Source organism: Mytilus edulis, chromosome 4 (assembly GCF_963676685.1).
Source record: "Mytilus edulis chromosome 4, xbMytEdul2.2, whole genome shotgun sequence".
NCBI classification, from domain to species: Eukaryota; Metazoa; Mollusca; class Bivalvia; order Mytilida; family Mytilidae; genus Mytilus; species Mytilus edulis.
In genome coordinates this window covers 12,304,798-12,327,409 of record NC_092347.1, presented here as the reverse complement: position 1 = coordinate 12,327,409, position 22,612 = coordinate 12,304,798, and the positions used below count along the sequence as shown (strand labels likewise).

Here is a 22,612-nt window from a genome sequence, read left to right as displayed (position 1 = left end):
ACCCGGCCAACCATCCAAGATGGCCGCCATGGCTAAAAATAGAACATAGGGGTAAAATGCAGTTTTTGGCTTATAACTCAAAAACCAAAGCATTTAGAGCAAATCTGACATGGGGGTAAACTTGTGTAACAGGTCAAGATCTATCTGCCCTGAAATTTTCAGATGAATCGGATAACCCGTTGTTGGGTTGCTGCCCCTGAATTAGTAATTTTAAGGAAATTTTGCTGTTTTTGGTTATTATCTTGAATATTATTATAGATAGAGATAAACAGTAAACAGCAATAATGTTCAGCAAAGTAAGATTTACAAATAAGTCAACATGACCGAAATGATCAGTTGACCCCTTTAGGAGTTATTGCCCTTTATAGTCAATTTTTAACCATTTTTCGTAAATCTTAATAATCTTTTACAAAAATCTTCTCCTCTGAAACTACTGGGCCAAATTTATCCAAACTTGGCCACAATTATCTTTGGGGTATCTAGTTTAAAAAATGTGTCCGGTGACCCGGCCAACCAACCAAGATGGCCGCCACGGCTAAAAATAGAACATAGGGGTAAAATGCAGTTTTTGGCTTATAACTTAAAAACCAAAGCATTTAGAGCAAATCTGACATTGGTAAAATTGTTTATCAGGTCAAGATCTATCTACCCTGAAATTTTCAGATGAATCTGACAACCTGTTGTTGGGTTGCTGCCCCTGAATTGGTAATTTTAAGGAAATTTTGCTGTTTTTGGTTATTATCTTGTATATTATTATAGATAGAGATAAACTGTAAACAGCCATTATGTTCAGCAAAGTAAGATTTACAAATAAGTCAACATGACCGAAATGGTCAGTTGACCCCTTTAGGAGTTATTGCCCTTTATAGTCATTTTTTAACCATTTTTCGTAAATCTTAGTAATCTTTTACAAAAATCTTCTCCTCTGAAACTACTGGGCCAAATTAATCCAAACTTATTCACAATCATCTTTGGGGTATCTAGTTTAAAAAATGTGTCTGATGACCCAGCCATCCAACCAAGATGGCCGCCATGGCTAAAAATAGAACATAGGGGTAAAATGCAGTTTTTGGCTTATAACTCGAAAACCAAAGCGTTTAGAGCAAATCTGACAGGTGCTAAATTGTTTATCAGGTCAAGATCTATCTGCCCTGAAATTTTCAGATAAATCGGACAACCAGTTGTTGGGTTCCTGCCCCTGAATTGGTCATTTTAAGGAAATTTTACTGTTTTTGGTTATTATCTTGAAAATTATTATAGATAAAAATAAACTGTAAACAGCAATAATGTTCAGCAAAGTAAGATTTACAAATAAGTCAACATGACCGAAATGGTCAGTTGACCCATATAGGAGTTATTGCCCTTTATAGTCAATTTTTAACCATTTTTCGTAAATCTTAGTAATCTTTTACAAAAATCTTCTCCTCTGAAACTACTGGGCCAAATTAATCCAAACTTATCCACAATCATCTTTGGGGTATCTAGTTTAAAAAATGTGTCCGATGACCCGGCCATCCAACCAAGATGGCCGCCATGGCTAAAAATAGAACATAGGGGTAAAATGCAGTTTTTGGCTTATAACTCAAAAACCAAAGCGTTTAGAGCAAATCTGACATGGGGGTTAATTTGTTTATCAGGTCAAGATCTATCTGCCCCAAAATTTTCAGATGAATCTGACAACCCGTTGTTGGGTTGCTGCCCCTAAATTGGTAATTTTAAGGAAATTTTGCTGTTTTTGGTTATTGTCTTGAATATTATTATAGATAGAGATAAACTGTAAACAGCAATAATGTTCAGCAAAGTAAGATTTACAAATAAGTCAACATGACCGAAATGGTCAATTGACCCCCTAAGGAGTTATTGTCCTTTATAGTCAATTTTCAACAATTTTTATAAAATTTGTAAATTTTTACTAACATTTTCCACTGAAACTACTGGGCAAAGTTCATTATAGATAGAGATAATTGTAAGCAGCAAGGATGTTCAGTAAAGTAAGATGTACAAACACATCACCATCACCAAAATACAATTTTGTCATGAATCCGTCTGCTTCCTTTGTTTAATAGTCACATAGACCAAGGTGAGCGACACAGGCTCTTTAGAGCCTCTAGTTTTTCTTGGTCCTCTACGATTTAAACATTAAATAAAAATCAACCTCCGTTTTAATAAGATATGATTTGTTCAATTTAAAAAAATAGTACCGAATACTAGATATGCTCTTAAATAAGTCCCCTTTTAACCCCTTTTTGAAACTTTTTCAAAAGTATAACACCTCTTAAAATATTTTTCAGACATTACTCCTTAGAATTATACCAAAAAATTGCGGTACCCTGGGTGTAACACAGAACTGAAATTTTACCCTACCAGCTGATGGACTAATAAGCTTTAAAATGGCTCATGTCACACCCTCTATCCTGATCTTTCAGGATAGAGTTTTTTTTTTATACAACTGCAAAAATAAAAATAAATTTGGTTGTATATTGATATCACGTTGTCGTCGGCCGAAGACAGATGATTTCCGGATAATAACTTTAGAATGAATGAATGAATGAAAATCAATCAAATTTTTAACACAAGGTGCATACCATTAAAGGAAGGTTGTGATTGATTTTGGAGGTTTCGGTCCAAACAGTTTAGGAATTAAGGACCAACAGGGGCCAAAATTAAACTTTGTTTGATTTCATCAAAAATTGAATTATTGGGTTTCTTTAAATTTGATATGCCAAATCTAACCGTGTATTTAGATTCTTAATTTTTGGTCCTGTTTTCAAATTGGTCTACATTAAGGTCCAAAGAGTCCAAAATTAAACTTAGTTTGATTTACACAAAAATGGAATTCTTGGGGTTCTTTCACGATATGCTGAATCTGAACATGTACTTAGATTTTTATTATGGGCCCAGTTTTCAAGTTGGTCGAAATCGGGGTCCAAAATTAAACTTTGTTTGATTTCAACTAAAAATGAATATATGGGGTTCTTTGATATGCTGAATCTAACCATGTATTTAGATTTTTTATATTTGGGCCATGTTATCAAATTGTTCCACATTGAGGTCTAAAGGGTCCAACATTGAAATTATTTGATTTCATCAAAAATTGAATTCTTGGGTTCTTTGATATGCTGAACCTAACCATGTATTTAGATTTCGGGTATTGGACCATAAAAGGTAAATGTCCAAGTTAAAATTTTCAATTTCTTGGACCAAATTCATTCTGTGTCAGAAACCTTTTTTTTTTTATCAAACCTCGCCCTGTGAAGCATTTTATTTGGTTAGATAACACCTTAAATAAGTAACACTAAGTTAATATAAGTTGAAATATAAAAAAAGTATTTTCAACTAAAATATAAAAAGCAAAAATAAAAAAGGGGGGTCCACTCCACAAACGCCTATGGTTTTATATATATTTTTTAAATCCGTTGTTATGATCACACATATAACCTGTGGTGCTCAAGAAAGTGGAGGGATATAATAAAAAAGAAAAGAAGAAAAAAAAGAAAAATCCGTTTGGATGTGCTCCTCATTAGCAGGAGGAAGATACAGAAAAGAAGAAGAAGGTTCCCTGTTGACACTGACGTATTTTATGTACAGAATACTAATCATAAAACCAGTAGACAACCTTGTTCTAAATTTCGACTTGTTGTGCAAGACAATTTCGTCATAGTTCTTTATTTAGTTTATCTGGCCGAATTTTACCTATTTAAAAGCAAATCAACAAACTTTATCACCAGTTGAGTGGAGGGCGTCTCTGGTGAGCCTTCGTTTATATAGAATAATTAGGAACAGTTCAATAATTTGAAAGTTTTAGTTTCAGACTATAACTTCGTCTTTGATTTATCAGTGAAAGTGTTTCCTACGAACTACTGCAGTCAAATTTGCTTTCAGTCACATAACAAGACAAAACTGTTTTCTGTTGTTCGTCTTCTTGTTGAGTCTAACACAGATTTAAAGGTGTCTGAGAAGACAGCTAAACTTTCAAACAGTAGTTCTCATAGTATGCAAAAGTCCTCTAAAGTTATTTGTCAGTTTTACAAAAAGTCTAGAGGTTGCAAGTTTGGGACTAGTTGTAGATTTTTGCACAGTTTTTCACCAGATATTACTCAAGGAAATCACAACAATGATGGAAATCTAAGCAGTGAAATTGTAGATTCGTCTCCAACTTTAAGTTCTACCATTTCTCAAGATTTTATCCAACCAACAGAACAAAATGATTCAGTAAAGAAGGAGGTAACTCTTAATCAGAAAGACCACACTGACAAACCATTAAAGGTCTGTCACTATTTCTATCAATATGGAAATTGTAAATTTGGAACAAAGTGCAGGTTTGAACACCCAGATGGAGGTCAACAGGTTAAACCAGTGCCTCGTGTGCAGGTGGAAGAGGGCAGAACCAAACCACACGGTGCTGCTGCATCTAACGGAAAACAAGAGAGATCTAAATCTAATGCTCCAGATGTGAAACCAAAAAGAAGGAGAAAACCTATCTGCCAATACTACAAAGCTGGTAGTTGTAAGAAAGGAGAAGATTGCAGATACAGACATGTAGACAAGGAAGATGCTATTTTGAAGGACATTGTCAAACAAAACACTAAAACAAGCACAGCTTCTATACCAGAAAACGTTCCAGATGTTGACAATAATTCAAAAAGTTCAGAGAAAATCATATTGAAGCCAACCGTTTCCATTCCAGCTGGAAATGTTATTAGAGAATTGATAAGAGAATCTGCTTCTGATGAGGAAGTCGATCAGCTTAGATGTATTGAATTACAACAATTGAAGAAAAGGTTCCCGAAAGAGAAATTGACAGTTTTGCCAAAGGTTGATGACAAAGATGTATTTCAGCTTAATTTTTCATCCAGTGATCCTGATTGGGTAAGGCTATTTATAAAAGATGAGTTTATGGTTAAATTGGGATGGGTTGTCTGTTGTACAATGTAAATGTAAGACAACAACAGCAGCAAAACTACTGCAATTTAAATCGATTTAAATAAACTGTTTAAAAAATGCATATATTTGAAATTTATAAAAAAATCTATATGTTTGATTATGATACATTTACATATATGCATGTACATGATGTATGTACATTGTAACAGTTTCTGTACATTAAACAAAAAAAAAACTTTTAAAAAATCAGAGTTTTCAAATGCTAATTAAAATGTTAATGTGGCATGCAATTTTAGTAGGGTGACAAAATATATATTATCTTATCTGTTTTATGTCTGCCTATCTTATCTGTTTTATATATATTTACATTCTCTTATCTGTTTTCAGCCCTATGATGTAAAATTGTTTGAACTGGAGATTGCATTTCCTGTGAAATACCCATTAAAGGTAAATTAGGCTAAAATTATATTTTTATATACATGTACCTGTTTATTGTATTTATTTGCGTTAGCTTATTGCATATGATTTAAGCTTTATGCCTAATTTTACTTATTGCCGCTAACATATATACATGTATATGTGCATGATTTGTACATGAACATGTGCAGTAAGTTCAAAAAAATACATGAAATATATATATATCAGTGTAAAGATCCTTAGTGAGAATTATCTTATATCATTCACACTTTAAACTTCTATGATACATAAATACCCTTGTAAACGTGGACAGAAGAAAATTGATTGACAATAAGTAGAAAGATTTTTCTTCGGTAATATAATGATGTGTTTTAGATAAACAAATATGTTAATGTATCTTTCAATAAAAAAAAACAAGCATTTGTTTTGTTTTTTCAATATTCATTGAATAGTATACATTACATGGTATAGTCTTCTATCTGTATAAGTAATAATTGTGATTTAAGCATTAAACATATGTTAAAGTAATAGTAGATCTGTTAAATATAAAGTTTATACCATGAGTATATATACATCACTGATCTTTTTAGATGATGGAAATTTGTTTGCCACAAGAACAGAATTTACCTGAAACTGTAAGAAGGTAAGTGTTCTTCAAAGTAATACTTATCATGCTTATAATGATAGTTCAGACTTAATTACTCACTACATAATAAAGTACAAAAAAAACACTTTGTAAATTAAGTGGCATGGTATCAATACTTCCCACTGAACAAGCAAGATTCAAATTTATATTGCATGATTTAATGGAATCATATAAATGATTCCTGTACAATTAATACACTGATTTATAGAAATTCATGTAGCACTGGTGAGTCAATGGAGTTAAAATATAGAAACATTTATAAGAAGTTTAAACAGTGTGCATGGTGTATGAGAAGCAAAGATACAGGATCTATATTTTCATTTAGAGGGATTTTAACTGAATCAATATTGTGTTCTGTATGCATTGCTTGCTTAAATACATATGACTGAAATAAAAAGACTGAAAATCTAGTTGGGGTTAACTAGTACATTTACTAAACACTATTTACAATGCTTAATGATACATGGCAACATATGCAAGTTTTGAATATTTTTTATCAAGCACTAATCATGATAGAATGATAATCATGTTTATGTCCTTCAGATATGTGGAGGTGTCAATTCAAGAATGGATAGAAGAGAAAGATAAGCAGAATATAAAGAGAGGAGTTATTAATATGGTGTTTAGACCTTTCTTAAAATGGTTTGATCGTAGTTTGGAGGATATGGTTACAGAAGGTTTGAAACAGGTATAAAATACAATAAATTACATTAAATTATGTGTAAACATGTTGAGAAGAAAATCTGTGGTGACAAAATTTATGCATGTTCATACACAGGTCATATAAAGGTCTTGACACAAAAAGTTAGTTTTGGGGTAAACATCAGTGTGACACCCATCCAGTGGCGGATATAGAAATTTTCATAAGTGGGGGCCCACTGGCTGCATAAGAGGGGGGCCGCTCTCGTCAAGCTTCAGTGACCCCCCTAAATCTGCCTCTGCGGTCCTTAAATAACATTCTGTTTAAATTTATCATTAAGAGGTTAACATGGCTAACAAATGACATTCATTGATAAATAAGCTCCAAAATTTATATTGATGTTTTTATACGACCGCAAAATTTGAAAAATTTTTCGTCGTATATTGCTATCACGTTGGCGTCGGCGTCGTCGTCGTCGTCGTCGTCGTCGTCGTCGTCCGGCGTCCGAATACTTTTAGTTTTCGCACTCTAACTTTAGTAAAAGTGAATGGAAATCTATGAAATTTTAACACAAGGTTTATGACCACAAAAGGAAGGTTGGTATTGATTTTGGGAGTTTTGGTCCCAACATTTTAGGAATTAGGGGCCAAAAAGGGCCCAAATAAGCATTTTCTTGGTTTTCCACTATAACTTTAGTTTAAGTTAATAGAAATCTATGAAATTTTGACACAAGGTTTATGACCACAAAAGAACGATTGGGATTGATTTTGGGAGTTTAGGTTTCAACAGTTTAGGAATTAGGGGCCAAAAAAGGGCCCAAATAAGCATTATTCTTGGTTTTCGCACAATAACTTTAGTTTAAGTAAATAGAAATCAATCAAATTTAAACACAATGTTAATGACTACAAAAGGAAGGTTGGTATTGATTTTGGGAGTTTAGGTCCCAACAGTTTAGGAATTAGGGGCCAAAAAGGGACCCAAATAAGCATTTTTCTTGGTTTTCGCACCATAACGTTAGTATAAGTAAATAGAAATCTATGAAATTTAAACACAAGGTTTATGACCATAAAAGGAAGGTTGGTATTGATTTTGGGAGTTTTGGTCCCAACAGAATAAGGGGCCCAAAGGGTCCAAAATTAAACTTTGTTTGATTTCATCAAAATTGAATAATTGGGGTTCTTTGATATGCCGAATCTAACTGTCATGACTGTGTATGTAGATTCTTAACTTTTGGTCCCGTTTTCAAATTGGTCTACATTAAGGTCCAAAGGGTCCAAAATTAAACTTAGTTTGATTTTGACAAAAAATGAATCAGTTAGGTTCTTTGATATGCTGAATCTAAAAATGTACTTAGATTCTTGATTATTGGCCCAGTTTTCAAGTTGGTCCAAATCGGGGTCCAAAATTAAACTTTGTTTGATTTCATCAAAAATTGAATAAATGGGGTTCTTTGATATACCAAATCTAACTGTGTATGTAGATTCTTCATTTTTGGTCCTGTTTTCAAATTGGTCTACACTAAAGTCCAAAGGGTCCAAAATTAAACTTAGTCTGATTTCAACAAAAATTGAAATCTTGGGGTTCTTTGATATGCTGAATCCAAAAATGTACTAAGATTTTTTATTATGGGCCCAGTTTTCAAGTTGGTCCAAATCAGGATCTAAAATTATTATATTAAGTATTGTGCAATAGCAAGTCTTTTCAATTGCACAGTATTGCGCAATGGCAAGAAATATCTAATTGCACAATATTGTGAAATAGCAAATTTTTTTTTAATTAGAGTTATCTTTCTTTGTCCAGAATAGTAAGCAAGAAATATCTAATTGCAAAATATTGTGCAATAGCAAGATTTTTTTTTAATTGGAGTTATCTTTCTTTGTCCAGAATCAACTTAAATCTTTGTTATATACAATATACAATGTATATTCACTTTTTACTACCAACTAATAAATTAAAATAATCTTTACCATTCAGTGATAACAAGCAGTTTTTTTACATCTTATTTCCTTATCTTATCTAAAATGTTTTTAGATAATGTATGTTGGACATTTGCCAGACATGACTATGATGTCATTTTCTATTTTTATTTGCCAATAACTTTATGTAAATAACTTCATTGGAAATTTGCCAATATAAAATGTTGCTGATGAAGTTTTTTTTATTGTTTAATACAATAAACAATGTATATTCACTTTTACTACCAACCAATCTTTACCATTCAGTGATAACAAGCACTTTACTTTACATTTTAATATTTTATGATGTATTTAAAAGAGTAGTTATTGTTGCAAACTCCATTAGAAATTTGAATTGATATCAGTTTTGGAAAAAGGGAAACGGGGATGTGAAAAAAGGGGGGGGGTAAATTTTTCTCATTTCAGATTTCATAAATAAAAAGAAAATTTCTTCAAACATTTTTTTGGGAGGATTAATATTCAACAGCATGGTGAATTGCTAAAAGGCAAAAACAAACTTTTAAGTTCATTAGACCACATTCATTCTGTGTCAGAAACCTATGCTGTGTCAACTATTTAATTTTAGATTTAAAAAGTTTGAAGAAGAAATCTTTAATTGTAAAATTTGTAAAATCTTGACATTTGTTTTGTGTAAGAAAACACCATGTAATGTAAAAAATTTGATCACAATCCAAATTCAGAGCTGTATCACGCTAGAATGTTTTGTCCATACTTGCCCCAACTGTTCAGGGTTCGACCTCTGCGGTCGTATAAAGCTGCGCCCTGCGGAGCACCTGGTTGTTTGTTGTGAAAGCCTGCAAAAAAAAAGTAATGTAAAGAAATTCCTTATCCTTTTCTGTTTGTTTGTCAAGTGAACTAATAAGCCTTGTTTATCATTAGATTTTAGTGGTAGTATTCTTAAATAGAGTTTGATATATTCATTCCTTCATTTTATTTGCTCTATTCTGTACTGTCTTATGAAAAATGTAAACAGAAATATATCAAAGCAAGGCTACTGTCTTTTGTATTTTAAGTTTAAATTTTTTAACACAATTTGCTCACTTTTAGTTTATAACAAACTTTGTAAAGTCCACACACTTCTGCCCTTGATATAATACAGGTTTTCTTAATTTTCATTAAATTATCTTTTCGTCATCTAGTATCAAAGAGAAATTATGGCAAAAGCTGCAGGAATGGAGTTCATTCCAGCTAGTCAGCTCAAAAAAGAAGCTGTTAGTTCCTCAGCAGATGACAGCAGTGATGAAACAGGAAGTGACACAGAGGAGAGAGAATTTACTGTTTATAAAAAGAAAGATGTAGAAGAAATTTACACAGGACCTACTGAAACCTTCAGCAGTGGTGATGAATATGAATATGCAGAAGGTAGATCTTTATACAAAATATACTTAACAGCCGTTTTAATCATTTAATTTTCAAATGTGCTTAATTAGTTCTACTTGAATGATTTAAAATAAGTAAGAATTCTTTTTAAAGAAAACATGTTTTATGTTCAACTTACAAAAATTATTGTTGTTTATGACTTTTAACATAAAAATTTCAACAGAACTATAAGAAAGATGATGTTTCACTTTCAAAAGCTATTTTCTATCCTTTCAATGTTATATTTCAACTTAACAAAGTTGTACTCCGTATCAAAACTATTTTTAACCCTCTTAATTATTTTATAGAACCGAACAGTAAGAAAGACTTAGATGTTACAGAAACTGAAGTGAGAGGTACAGAAGTCAGACTAAGAAATCTTCAATTGAGGGATTCTGCATCCACCTTGGTTTTCCTCCAGATAAAGATTATCATTCAGTGTACTAGATGTCACAATCGTTTGGATGTGAAGACTCCTCCAAACCAGGTCAATGCTGTTCCCTGTCAGAAATGTAACCAGTCACAGTTGGTTAACTTTCGACCATCCATGGCTCATCAATACTCTTCTGTCATTGGTTATTTAGATGTAGAAGGATGTACTGCTTTTGATCTGGTAATGCAAGATTGTCAGTTCAAATTAGGGTGCATGAGATGTTCAAAGGAAACAACAGTTCAGGTAAACATATTCATCAATCATGGACTTTTGACGAGGTCAATATGTCATATATGGACCTGTTCAGAATATATCATGTATATTGACAAAGGAAAAATCTGAGATTCAATAAAATCTTAACAGGTCCATATAAAACCTATTGACTTAAGTGAAAGTCCTTAATGTATATATCAAATATGTAAAAAAAAATTGCAAGTTTGAAAATGGTGTTGACTTTATGTTACTATTTTTGGAAATGATATTGACTCAATGCTACTATTTGTGGGATGCATCATGTTCACAAGTACTTCACATCTTGGTCATCTGAATATTATTTTAAACTAACAGAAGAAAATTGAAAATTAAAATAACATTATTTTTCTATACACTCTTAATAAACAGAAATTAAAATGCTTTTTATATAATTTATATTCCACAAACATTCAATATTTAGGTAAAATCAGGTAGTCTGTGATATTTAAAATAAAAAAAGGAAAGAAATATTAACAGAAGAAAGTTAATGGTGTAAGTCATAAAACATTTGATATTGCCGAGCTCCCTGAAATTTTCTTTTACTCCCTTACAGTTTTATTTTACTTAAATGCATATTTATTACAGGGTTTGCCTCCAGAACAACTGAAGGATGTATCATGTTATACTTGCTATCAAAAGATGAAAGTAGCAGCTGATTCAGTCCGGTTTACGGAACTCCAACCATCTTTTCTTAACCAAGGTGAGTGCTCATTAAGACACTAAATTCTCTAAGTTTATCGTCCTCAGCATTTCTTGGAATCATTTTTTCTCATATACTTTTGACCAGTTTGAAATTTTTTACCAGAGTTATGGAACTTTGACCATTTGTTGTAACAATAACAACTTGTGAGTTCAGCTTGGCTAAGACTTAGACTATTTGATAGTAAACTTTCATATTTTGTAGGGTTGTTTGTCATTGTGGGTAGTTGACCTTATTTTGTTAACTTTGTAAATGTATTGATTCGGTTCATTTATTCCAGTTCTAGAAACCAACTAAGAGACAATAATATCCCATTAAAATAGACATTTCGATAGAATGCATTTGTACAATATTTTACAGATTATTTTAAACACATAGATTTTTTATCTGTTTTGAATTACAGATGGTGCAGTGAATATTACTGTAATGAAAATAAAAAAGATTCCAAAAGATCCCAGAATCATTCTTGGCAACCAACTTCCGGATAATGGAATTTGTAGACATTACAAAAAGAGTTTTAGATGGTTTAGGTAAGATTTACTCAGTTATTTACTAGGAAAAGTAGGCCAATGCAAAGTTAAGGCTAGTGTAAAAATAGATGATACTTTAATAGAGTGTAACAAGAATTATTAAAATTGTTTGACAGTAAAAACGACCCAATCAACCCTTGACTATCGAAACCATATATTGTCAAAGTAAAAAACACAATAAAAGCCCTATCTTTAGCAGGTTTTTTTTTTCAATTAAGAATAGATACTATGATAAAAACTTTAATTGGAGCTTTTAGATTTATGTTGCTTATGAAGAAGTCAATCCAAAGCTGTAGCACTGTAACACGTTTGAATCCACCAATGTTTTAACCACATAACCTGTGAAAATTGTTACTTTATAAATTACAGAATAATATATGTAGGGTTTGCTATTTACTCCTCATTATGCTGTTCAAATTATGAAACTTTTTCAAGATTTTTGACCTATATTTTGTTAATTCTGAAATTATTGCATGCATTTATAATTAGATTACAACTTGACAGACCAAAATATAAGAATAATTATTGCGATTTCTGGAAAATCTGGAAAATCTACATACAAATATAAGTGGCAGATTTCACAAATCAAGTTTTTATTGCATTACACATGTGCGTCCAGTCACCTTATTTGCAATTATAAAAACTTGGCAATAATTTCTGAATTTACAGTTGTAATAAATATACATTGTATTCAAGAGCTTTTACCATTATTTACATATCAATTTTCTTTATTTCCCTTCCTATTTATCATAAGAATATTTTGTAAAGTTTGAATCTACAATGAATGAAAACTCACAATAAATATGCCTGTGTATATTTAACAATGTTTAATGCCCATGATGGGATACTTTGGCACATGGCTAGCTTGATAGATCTAATAAGTAAACTGTATACTTTACAGATTTCCATGTTGTGGGAAATGTTACCCATGTGACGTTTGTCATGACGACGCTGAAGATCATCTAATGACTATAGCTAACAGAATGATATGCGGCCATTGCTGTAAAGAACAGGTAATGAACAGAAACTTTGTGGGAATATTATACCTTTTAACGATCTGTTGAAAAATAACAGTTTTTAATTAGACCTATTTCAACCTTACTTGAGATTCAGATGTTTTACAGTACAATGTATTAAATTTATTTTTTGTTTAAATATTAGCTGTCACTTGTTTTCACTACAGTTATTTTGATAGTGAAAATGAAGAAATATTATATCAAAGGTAGATTTAGAGGGGGGACAGGGTTGATTATATGGGGAATCAATGAAGCAAGTCGGGAGAGGGTCCCCTTTTAGGCAGTCAGTGGAATTTTTATAAAGATGAACATTTCTGGATCTGCCACTGAATGTCAAGGTATCAAAACCTTTTTAAAGGCTTGAAGGTTGTTACATCAATAAGAAATTAATTCAATTTGCTATTTCCTTCTTACTACCATAAGTGTGTTTTAACTTATTATGTACTTAAATTTTCAGCCTTTTGCATTGGAAAAACCATGTAATGCCTGCCATCAATTGATGACAAAAAGTCGCTCAGCATTCTGGGAAGGGGGCAAAGGTTGCAGAGACAAAACTAAAATGAACAGGTTAGTATTAAACAAATTAATAATTATTACAATTGGTTTACTGTGGATTCATTTATTTTCATGGATACTAACTTTCGAGGATTGATGGAATCTTGCATATTCGTGGATATGGCAAAGTCTGCATATATTTCTTTAGAAAAATTGTATTTCGTTGAACATTTTAATTTTTGGTTCCAAAGAAATCCATGAAAATTTGAATTTAATGAATGTTAATGAAATCACAGTACTCCTTCTTAAATAGCAATAAAGGCATTAGAACAAAGCCTGATTCATTAAAAAAAACCAACTCTAATCCTCATACATCTATCTTCAAATACTAACTGTTTGATTTGTTAGCATAACAACTACACAAAAAATTATTTATTTTGACAATAAATTCACATAATTATCTTCATAATTTTGATGCTGGTTGGGATTCTAAAAAATATTTAAATTAAGAATTCTATGATTAAATTGTTAATTGAACTTTCTATAGCAATTGTAATTGTGTGTTAATTTTGCTTTAATCTATCTTTTTTTAGAGATGATGCAAGAAAATATGCCAACACAAATAAGACTATCTCAAGGAAAGCTCAAGAAAAAGCAAAACCAACTAAAAAGAAGGACAGCAAATAAAGTTTTTATGTTGTTGTGAACAGTTTTGCTTACAGTTTATTTTATTATATTCCATAGTGTGTTTTATATTATACAATTGTATCAAAATGTTCTGCACAGATTTGACATTCAATTATGTAGAGGCTTTAATTTATACCATGAATTCGTTTTATTTTATCATAACCATGAATCTTTTTAAATGAAAAGTAATAAGCAGAAAAATTTATAATAATTAGTTATGGATACTACAATTTGCTAAATAGTTTTTGAGTGTTCTTTTATATCAATGTCTATATAAATGTTTAAATAAAATAATATTTTCAGCATTTTTTAGGTAAAAGTACCTGACATACAAAAGTAACCTTCCCTTTATTAGTAATTTTATAGAATTAAAAGTATGATATAAGCCTTTAAATTGTTAAATTGTGGTTGTTTTAATAAAAAAAAACACAGGACTTTTAATTTCTGTAGATATATCAGACACTAACATCTGGAAAACATTTACTAAATATTTTTAAAGAGTTGGCTTTTTTGTCTACGTTTGAATCGAAAATTATTTAAATATAATGAAAATTAATTGTAACTTGAATTTCTGTAGTAATACTTATGTATTGCTAGAATTGAGGAAAAATTAAACATTTTTCTTCTTTACAGAGGTCAAGTTTGAATAAAAAAAATTCTCCTATTTGTTTTTTTCCCTAAATTGGATCTTTAATTTTAAGTTACTGGTGTCAATTCTATTTTTAGATTTAACTTTTTCATGGTAGAACTTCAGTTTTGTTGAAAAGTAAAAGGTTGATGTCAAAACCTTTTGGAATGCCAATTTTCTGCCTTGATTTATAAGTATTTTTATTTTGATACATATATGTTATTGTATATATGCAAAAAAATAAGTTTTATCTAATAAAAATATTGAAATGGTGTTTTTTTTGTTGCACATAAAACAAATTATTGTTGATACAGCTAAAGAGATGTGTTCAGGTTAAAAAATGCATATTCTTCTCTGTTGATGATGCTGAAGTTTTAGAAGCTAAGAAATTTTATTTATTCCACATCCTTTCAATAACTTATCCTTGAAATCACATTGAAAATCTTGGTGACAAAGTCAATGCCTAAAACATTCTTTGTATAATCTTTCAAACTCATATGTGCTCTTCATTTTCTACATTGACTGGTTTATCTTTCAGATCTTTATTTTCCATTGATGACAAGCCAAACAATGTAAAATTTACTTGTTTATAGTCCATTACAAAAAGCAACCTAAAAGCAGAGGATAAAAATTTGAACATTTGAAGGTCATTGTACAGTATTCAGCAATGAGCTGACTTCCCCGGCCCTCTGCACATTAAGCTTTTAACTACTCTGCTCCATAATACAGATTTCAAAAACAAGTTACATAATAAGTTACATTCATAATATACACGTATGTATGAATAAAATTTACTCCTCATAGATACCAGGAACGACTTTTTTTATTTGCACCAGACGCACGTTTTATCTACATTCCCTCTAATCCTCCCACTTGAACTTATTATTTTTTTACTCAAACCTCAGAAGTCACTGCAAAAACAGGCATATCCACTGACCTAGGAAAAAGAGAAACATTCATAAACTGAAATAATTCTGGAAGGTTTAAGTTTTTATACGAGCGCAAAAATTTGTTGGCGTCGTATAATGCTATCATGTCGTTGTCAGCGTCTGAAGACACATTTAGTTTCTGGACAATAACTTTAGTTGAAGTGAATGGATCTCTTTAAATTTTTACCAGAAGGTTCAATACCACTAAAGGAAGGTTGTGATTGATTTTGAGGGTTATGGTCCCAACAGTTAAGGAATTACGGGCTAAAAAGGGACCCAAATAAGCATATTTGTAGTTTCCAGACAATAACTTGTGTTTAAGTGTATGAATCTCTCTGAAATTATACCACAAGTATCAATACCAGGAACTGATGATAATGATTGACTTTTGGAGGGTTATGGCTCAAAACATTAAGGAATTAGGGGGAAAGAACTAGGATTTTCTATTAATGGACAAGTACATGTAAGACAATTTAAAAACAGTGTAAGGGAGGTATCCCAAATACATTTAGAATACAATATTGTGTATGTTCAGATGTACCTCTCTTAGGCTACTTATGTATAAGGAAAAATGTCAGGTTTGGATTACTTGCAAATAAAAAAGGGGATTCAATAGGCAACAGCAAAGTGTATTGCACAAAAGCCCCCCAAAAAGGGGGGTAATCTTTGGGGTTATTTTTATATGATTGCAAAAAAAAATTGTGTCGTATAATGGTATGTCGGCTGCTTCGTCCGAAGATGCATTTAGTTTCCAGACAAGGATTAGATTTAGTGAATGGATCTCTATAAATTTTTTACCAAAAGGTTTATTACCACTAAAGGAAGGTTGAGATTGACATTGGGGGTTATATGGTCCCAATAGTTTAGGAATTAGGGGCCAATATAAGCATTTTTGTAGTTTTCTAACAATGTTTAAGCGTATGAATCTCTCTGAAATTATACCACAAGTTTCCATACCATGAAGGGATGGTTAGTAATGACTTTGGGGGTTATGGCTCAAAAAGTTTTGGAATTAGGGGCAAAAAAAAGGGGAAAACTAGGTTTTCCGGACAATAACTTTAGATTTAGTGAATGGATCTCTATAAATTTTTACCAGATGGTGCAATACCACTAAAGGAAGGTTGGGATTGATTTTGGGGTTATGGTACCGATAGTTTACAAATTAGGGGCCCAAAAATAAGCATTATTGTAGTTTTCAAACAATAACTTGTGTTTAAGTGTATGAATCTCTCTGAAATTATACCACAAGTTTCCATACCATTAAGGGATGGTTAGTAATGACTTTTGGGGGTTATTGCTAAAAATGTTTTGGAATTAGGGGCAAAAAAAGGGGGAAACAAGGTTTTTCTGGTCAATGGACAATTAAGACAATTTAAAAGCAGTGTAAGGGAGGGAATTCAAAAACAGTTACCATACAATGTTTGGTATGTTCAGATTTACCTCCCTTACACTACTTGTAAATAATGTATAAAGAAACGTCAGGTTTTGGATATTTCAAAAAAAGGGGGTGGGGGTGGTAGAAGTTTTCAAATTTTTTTTCTCCAAATTTCTCAAATTCCCAATTTATGAAAAGTTTGAAGAAGAAATCTGAAATCTTTAATTGCACCATATTTCATAATAGATTTGTAAGATCTTGACATTTGTTTTGTGTCAGAAACTCATATAATGTCTAAAAAATGTCAAAAAAATTAAAATTCAAATCATATACTACTAACATATTCTAAGTTCTTTTACTTCAGTTATTCTGTGTCAGAAACCTAATATGTGTCAACTATTTAATTACAACCCAAATTCAGACCTGTTTCAAGTGCGAATATTGTGTCCATTTTTGCCCCAACTGTTCAGTGTTGGGCCTCTGCGGTCGTATCCAGCTGCGCTCAGCGAAGAAATCTAATAGTCTCCTAGTAATTGAATTGACTACATTTACGTGTGTTCCTTCTAGAAAAATATGTAGAGGTTTATCAATGAATATCAAAAGGTCTTAAACCCCTAGGTATAATACCAGTATAATACACACACAGGTACAAGTAAACCAATATTGGAAATAGTACTGCATCGAAGAATGCAAGCACCTTGTACCTAACCTGCTACTGTAGAAACCATGCCCCTAACACTCAAGCAGTTATGCCTGAGATAAAATTCCTTACAACAATGTCATGAACAGTACAGGGAGATACGTCACAAAAAAAGTACATTTTTGCAATCAAAAAGACTACAGTTTCAGGATCATCTTTAGTGTACCATATTTATAGGAAGGTGGTATTGTGACAAACACGGTTGAGATCAATCCGAACACTAGTAGTATCGATTCACAATAATTAGGATTGGAAATGGGCACCAGGAACAAAGCCTTGGCAATGTAACGGTCCAATCATGATCATAAAAGATGTATATGGTTAAGGGTTATGATTTTGGAAGGCCACAGCCTCCATGGTTGATTCATATGGTGCAGTGGAAATTCGTTATGTAAGCTACGAATGTATATAGGATAGGAGGAACTTAGCACTTGGCAAGATCTATACCTACTTAAGATATCAGAATGTACATGACACAAGGATATTAAGACACAAGACAAATATTGTCATAGCAATTTAGAATATATATATATATACAGTTTAGGAGTGGGATCTTACTGGCAGTCAAAATACTGTACACAATTAATGACAAAGGGATGGCAAGACATGCTTTCGATGAATGAATAGAAGCCATACGAGTCATGGCAATAAGGATTTAGGCAATGGTGATCTGAGCTGATGGGTTCCGATATATTTAACAATTTATCATATATTCAGTGACTGGGCATAGCCCTGAGTTACTACCCCTACAATGCACCAGAAAAATATTGCCATGACAAAACAATGTATATGGTTTAGGTGGCTATACTTATATCTCGGTATTTTGGAATTCAGTTGTTTTACTTGAGGTCGAATGTCAAGGTCGGAGGTCATCTGCTGCGGACGAGACACCTCCTGTCGCAATGCACGCAAATACCAACAAACTAAAGCCTACGGCAAAGGATAGAAAGTAATAACCCGGACAAATAGATGTTCCAAAATAGTAATTAATTAACCCTTAATTAGAAGGTCAAGGTCGCTTGATGGTCAAGATTATAGAATAGAATAGAATAGAATAGAATATTTTAATATTAAAGTGCAACCTGAATTATAACAAAAATTACATTCATATATACAAGTAATTTTCAGCCAGCCAAATAGGCTTATGATGCACTGTACATTAGTTGTGTATCATTATTGAAAATAAAATAAATAAATAAATATAGTTCAAATTTACACGCAAATTATAGCAAGGCACGTTAACAGTTGATTCTAGATTGTCTGATGGTAAAACAGTTCAAAATAAAGTTAGAAACAAGCTTGCTGTAATTACAAAATAAATGTTTTAATTTGATGTTTGCTGGTAGCGTAGTTAAGTCTATGTTGTACTTATCTCGGATATCATTAAATAATGTTGTTCGTAATTGTTCATAGCGTTCACAAAACAGCAAGAGATGGGATTCGTCCTCTATTGATTGAGACTTGCACATTTTACAAAGGCGTTGGTCAAGTGGCACATTACGAAATCTGCCCTTTTCGATTTCTAAATGTAAAGTTCCGCTTCGCATCCGGGCTATCACTGATCGTTGTTGTCTTGATAAACACTTTTTCAAGTATGGCTCTACATTGTAGTCAGCTTTAATGTTTTTATATGTTCGTAATTTAGGCATATCTTCCAGTGCTTTTATGTGACATATCGTGTTATGGTTATACACCTCAATATCAAAACTTACGAGTTCATATTAAATAATAAAAATAAAATGTTGGAACGAAAAAGTTAGAGAACAAGAACTCGAAAAAGATACTGGTAAAAGATACTAAAACATTATGCTCCATCTCTGATTTACTTATTTAGTACGTAATTTATTTATCAGTAAAACGCCCAGAATTGTTCTAGATGATTTTTGTCATATGTTGTAACAGTAATTACATCCAACATTTAAAGGAGTTGTAATTTGAACCCGGCTGAAATAACAGTCTATCAAAAATTCTTCCGTGAATCCAAAGGATTAGAAATTTTGACTATCGTTTTCAAGTTTTCATGAATAAACACAAGTACCGGCCACGTCCACTCTATTTGTGTTAGATGTATATCTATTTGTATACATCTAATGAGTTACGACTTTTGAACTCATTTTTATAGTTAGTTCTTATGTTGTACTGTTACACCACTGTCCCAGGTTGAGGGAGGGGGTTGCACCAACAAGCTAGTTTAACCCCACCACATTTTGTGTGTATAATGCCTGTCCCAAGGCATGAACCTGTAATTCAGTGGTTGTCGATTTTTGCTCTGTTTTGTTTTTGTTTTTCGTATATTTTTTGCACATTAATTAGGCCGTTAGTTTTCTAAGAGATATATATGCACATACCTGGACAAACCGAGACACTGCATGAAGACAAAAAAGAATGGGAAAACAATCTACCAAAATAATGCCTAACTGCAGGTTTTAGTGACACTATATAAAGGGTGGTGTTATCTTTTGTTCACCCACTTGCTTATCTCTAATAATTTTATTATTGTGTGCATGTTAAATGAATTATCTATATACCTATATATGTATAGATATCCGCATCTTCGCTAACCAATGGTTACGATCCAGAAGCGGGAAGTGCATATTGTAACCCTTGGCCAAAACTTTTTTTTCCATAATTTATTTTTTCATAATTTTTCTGATTTAACATTTGAAGCATTTTAAAATAGTCATACTTTTGATCTGAGTTAACTATTTGAAATATCATTCCAGTCAGCTAAGAGGTATTTTTGAAAAATTAATTCTGTTCTGTCTTTATGTTTGTGTATGTGTTGCTTTGTTTGAATGTAATATATTGTACCTTGTTTTGTGGAGAGGGCTTACATAGGCTATGCCTGTTGCCCAATCCAATTCAATTTATTTGAATAAAATATTGTTTAAACTAAACTAACCATTGGCCAGCAAAGCCGTATAGGCCTACGGCAATTGTAATTATTGTGTATACATCACGGAGAATTCGTTTCCTAATAAAGGCTATCATTGGGTGCACGGGGGATGTGCAAAAAATATGGGTCATAATCATATAGGAGGGGGGAAAAGGTTACGAAATTTTATTTAAAAATGACCCTCCTTTTATAACATCATATATTAAAGGCACTGGCTACGGTTACACGGAAATGTAACAATAAACAATAATAAAAATATTATTGTTACATTGGAGACTAAATGCCGGGATTCATGGTTGGGGAAGGACCTGTTTAATTACGAATGTAACAATAATTATTGAGGCTACGGTTACATTGCGTTATTGTTATACATAAAAAAAAACCAATGTACGATAGGACTAGTAATATGTACTAAATAATAAAAGTTGAGGACATTTATTACATACATTTATAACATACAATTTATTTACTGTAATTTTTTATGTACAATGACAATTTCTACAAATCCAGTAAGTTGTTTTTAAAGTCCGACACATTTTTGATGAACGAAATTACGTCCTCCACGGATACGTGCACATACAGAATTTCTTAGTATTTAAGTTACAGTTAGCAAACTTTGCTTTTGATTATCAATTTGCGTCAAGTTATAAAGCTGTATGAAATGTATGTCTTGATATTGTTTCAGTTTCGTTTTAAACGTATCCCAAGTTTTATTTTTTTCACCATAAACAAAATTGGTCCAAAGTATAATGACAGTAATAAGAGTAGGTGTGCAGTTACTTACTTACTTAATGACAGTCACACTCCGAATCTTGAGTAGTATTTTTTAGAACATCAAAACCATTAATACGTAGTAAAACTATTCAAGTTGTACACCATAATGATTTGTAGCCAGTGCCTATATTAAAAGGCACTGGCTACGGTTACATGGAAATGTAACAATAATAAAAATATTATTGTTACATTGGAGACTAAATGCCGGAATGCATGGTTGGGTAAGGACCTGTTTAATTACGAATGTAACAATAATTATTGAGGCTACGGTTACATTGCGTTATTGTTACATGAAAAAAAGCAATGTACGATGGGACTAGTAATATGTACTAAATAACCAAAGTTTATAACATTTATAACATACATTTATAACATACAATTTATTTACTGTAATTTTTTATTTACAATGACAATTTCTACAAATCCAGTAGTAACTGTATCTTTAAGAACATCAAAACCATTAATACGTAGTAAAACTATTCAAGTTGTACACCATTTGTTGAATAATAATATTTTATTATTAATCAGTATTAAATAACAAGTATTGTTTAGTACATATGAAAGAATGAAGCAATACAACTATGATAGAAGATTTAAGTTAATCAATCTAGCGTACATTGCTGTTTTTCATGTAACAATAACGTAATGTAACCGTAGCCTCAGTAATTATTGTTACATTTGTAATTAATCGGTTCCTCACCCAACTTTGCATCCGGCAATTAGTCTCCAATGTAACAATAATATTTTTATTATTGTTACATTTCCATGTAACCGTAGCCAGTGCCATATTAAAATGCCTTTACGTATGATAACTGTATATTGATTTGGGGCAGTATGATTTACATATCATATATGTCATACTCATATATGAATATGCTACTGGGAATTTTACATTATTAATGGTCAATTGCTATAATTTTAAAGGCTTTAAACTCTATTCATTTGATAGTTCATCACCTTTCAAATAAATTCCCTAACGAACACCGGAAATTTGTCTCCTGATTTGTATATAAATATAGGTCATTCTTACTGAATAGTCATATAACGATAGGGAATGCATTTCAGTTAATGTTTTGTTAAAATGTTTACGTTTTTGAGACAAAAATGGCACACACATACCGGGCGGCAATGCTTACTTTATAATAAACAAATATTTGTTTTGTAATCGAAATAACTTTAAATTAGAAAATACATCGATCTGATTTATAATTTGGTCAAATTAGCATTTTTGATAACACTGTCAATATTTTCATTCAATAATTTTAAATAATTTTA

At 31.7% G+C, this 22,612-nt stretch overlaps 1 protein-coding gene across 2 annotated transcripts; it reads left to right on the top strand.

Annotated features, from left to right (window-relative positions):
- Positions 1–3,584: 3,584 nt before the first annotated feature.
- LOC139518977 (uncharacterized) lies at positions 3,585–14,936 on the top strand. 2 transcript variants are annotated; one of them, XR_011663494.1, is made up of 12 exons: positions 3,585–4,869; positions 5,272–5,331; positions 5,892–5,944; positions 6,491–6,635; positions 9,703–9,925; positions 10,231–10,598; positions 11,193–11,307; positions 11,711–11,837; positions 12,739–12,850; positions 13,311–13,420; positions 13,942–14,268; positions 14,677–14,936. XR_011663494.1 is itself a non-coding variant. In XM_071310688.1 (11 exons), exons 1-11 carry the CDS (start codon positions 3,994–3,996, stop codon positions 14,033–14,035), a joined length of 2,283 nt encoding a protein of 760 aa, XP_071166789.1. In that variant the 5' UTR covers positions 3,592–3,993; the 3' UTR covers positions 14,036–14,936. The 2 variants fall into 2 exon arrangements, 1 of the variants encoding a protein (XP_071166789.1); XM_071310688.1 differs by having other exon boundaries at positions 3,592–4,869; positions 13,942–14,936.
- The last annotated feature ends 7,676 nt before the right edge of the window (positions 14,937–22,612 follow it).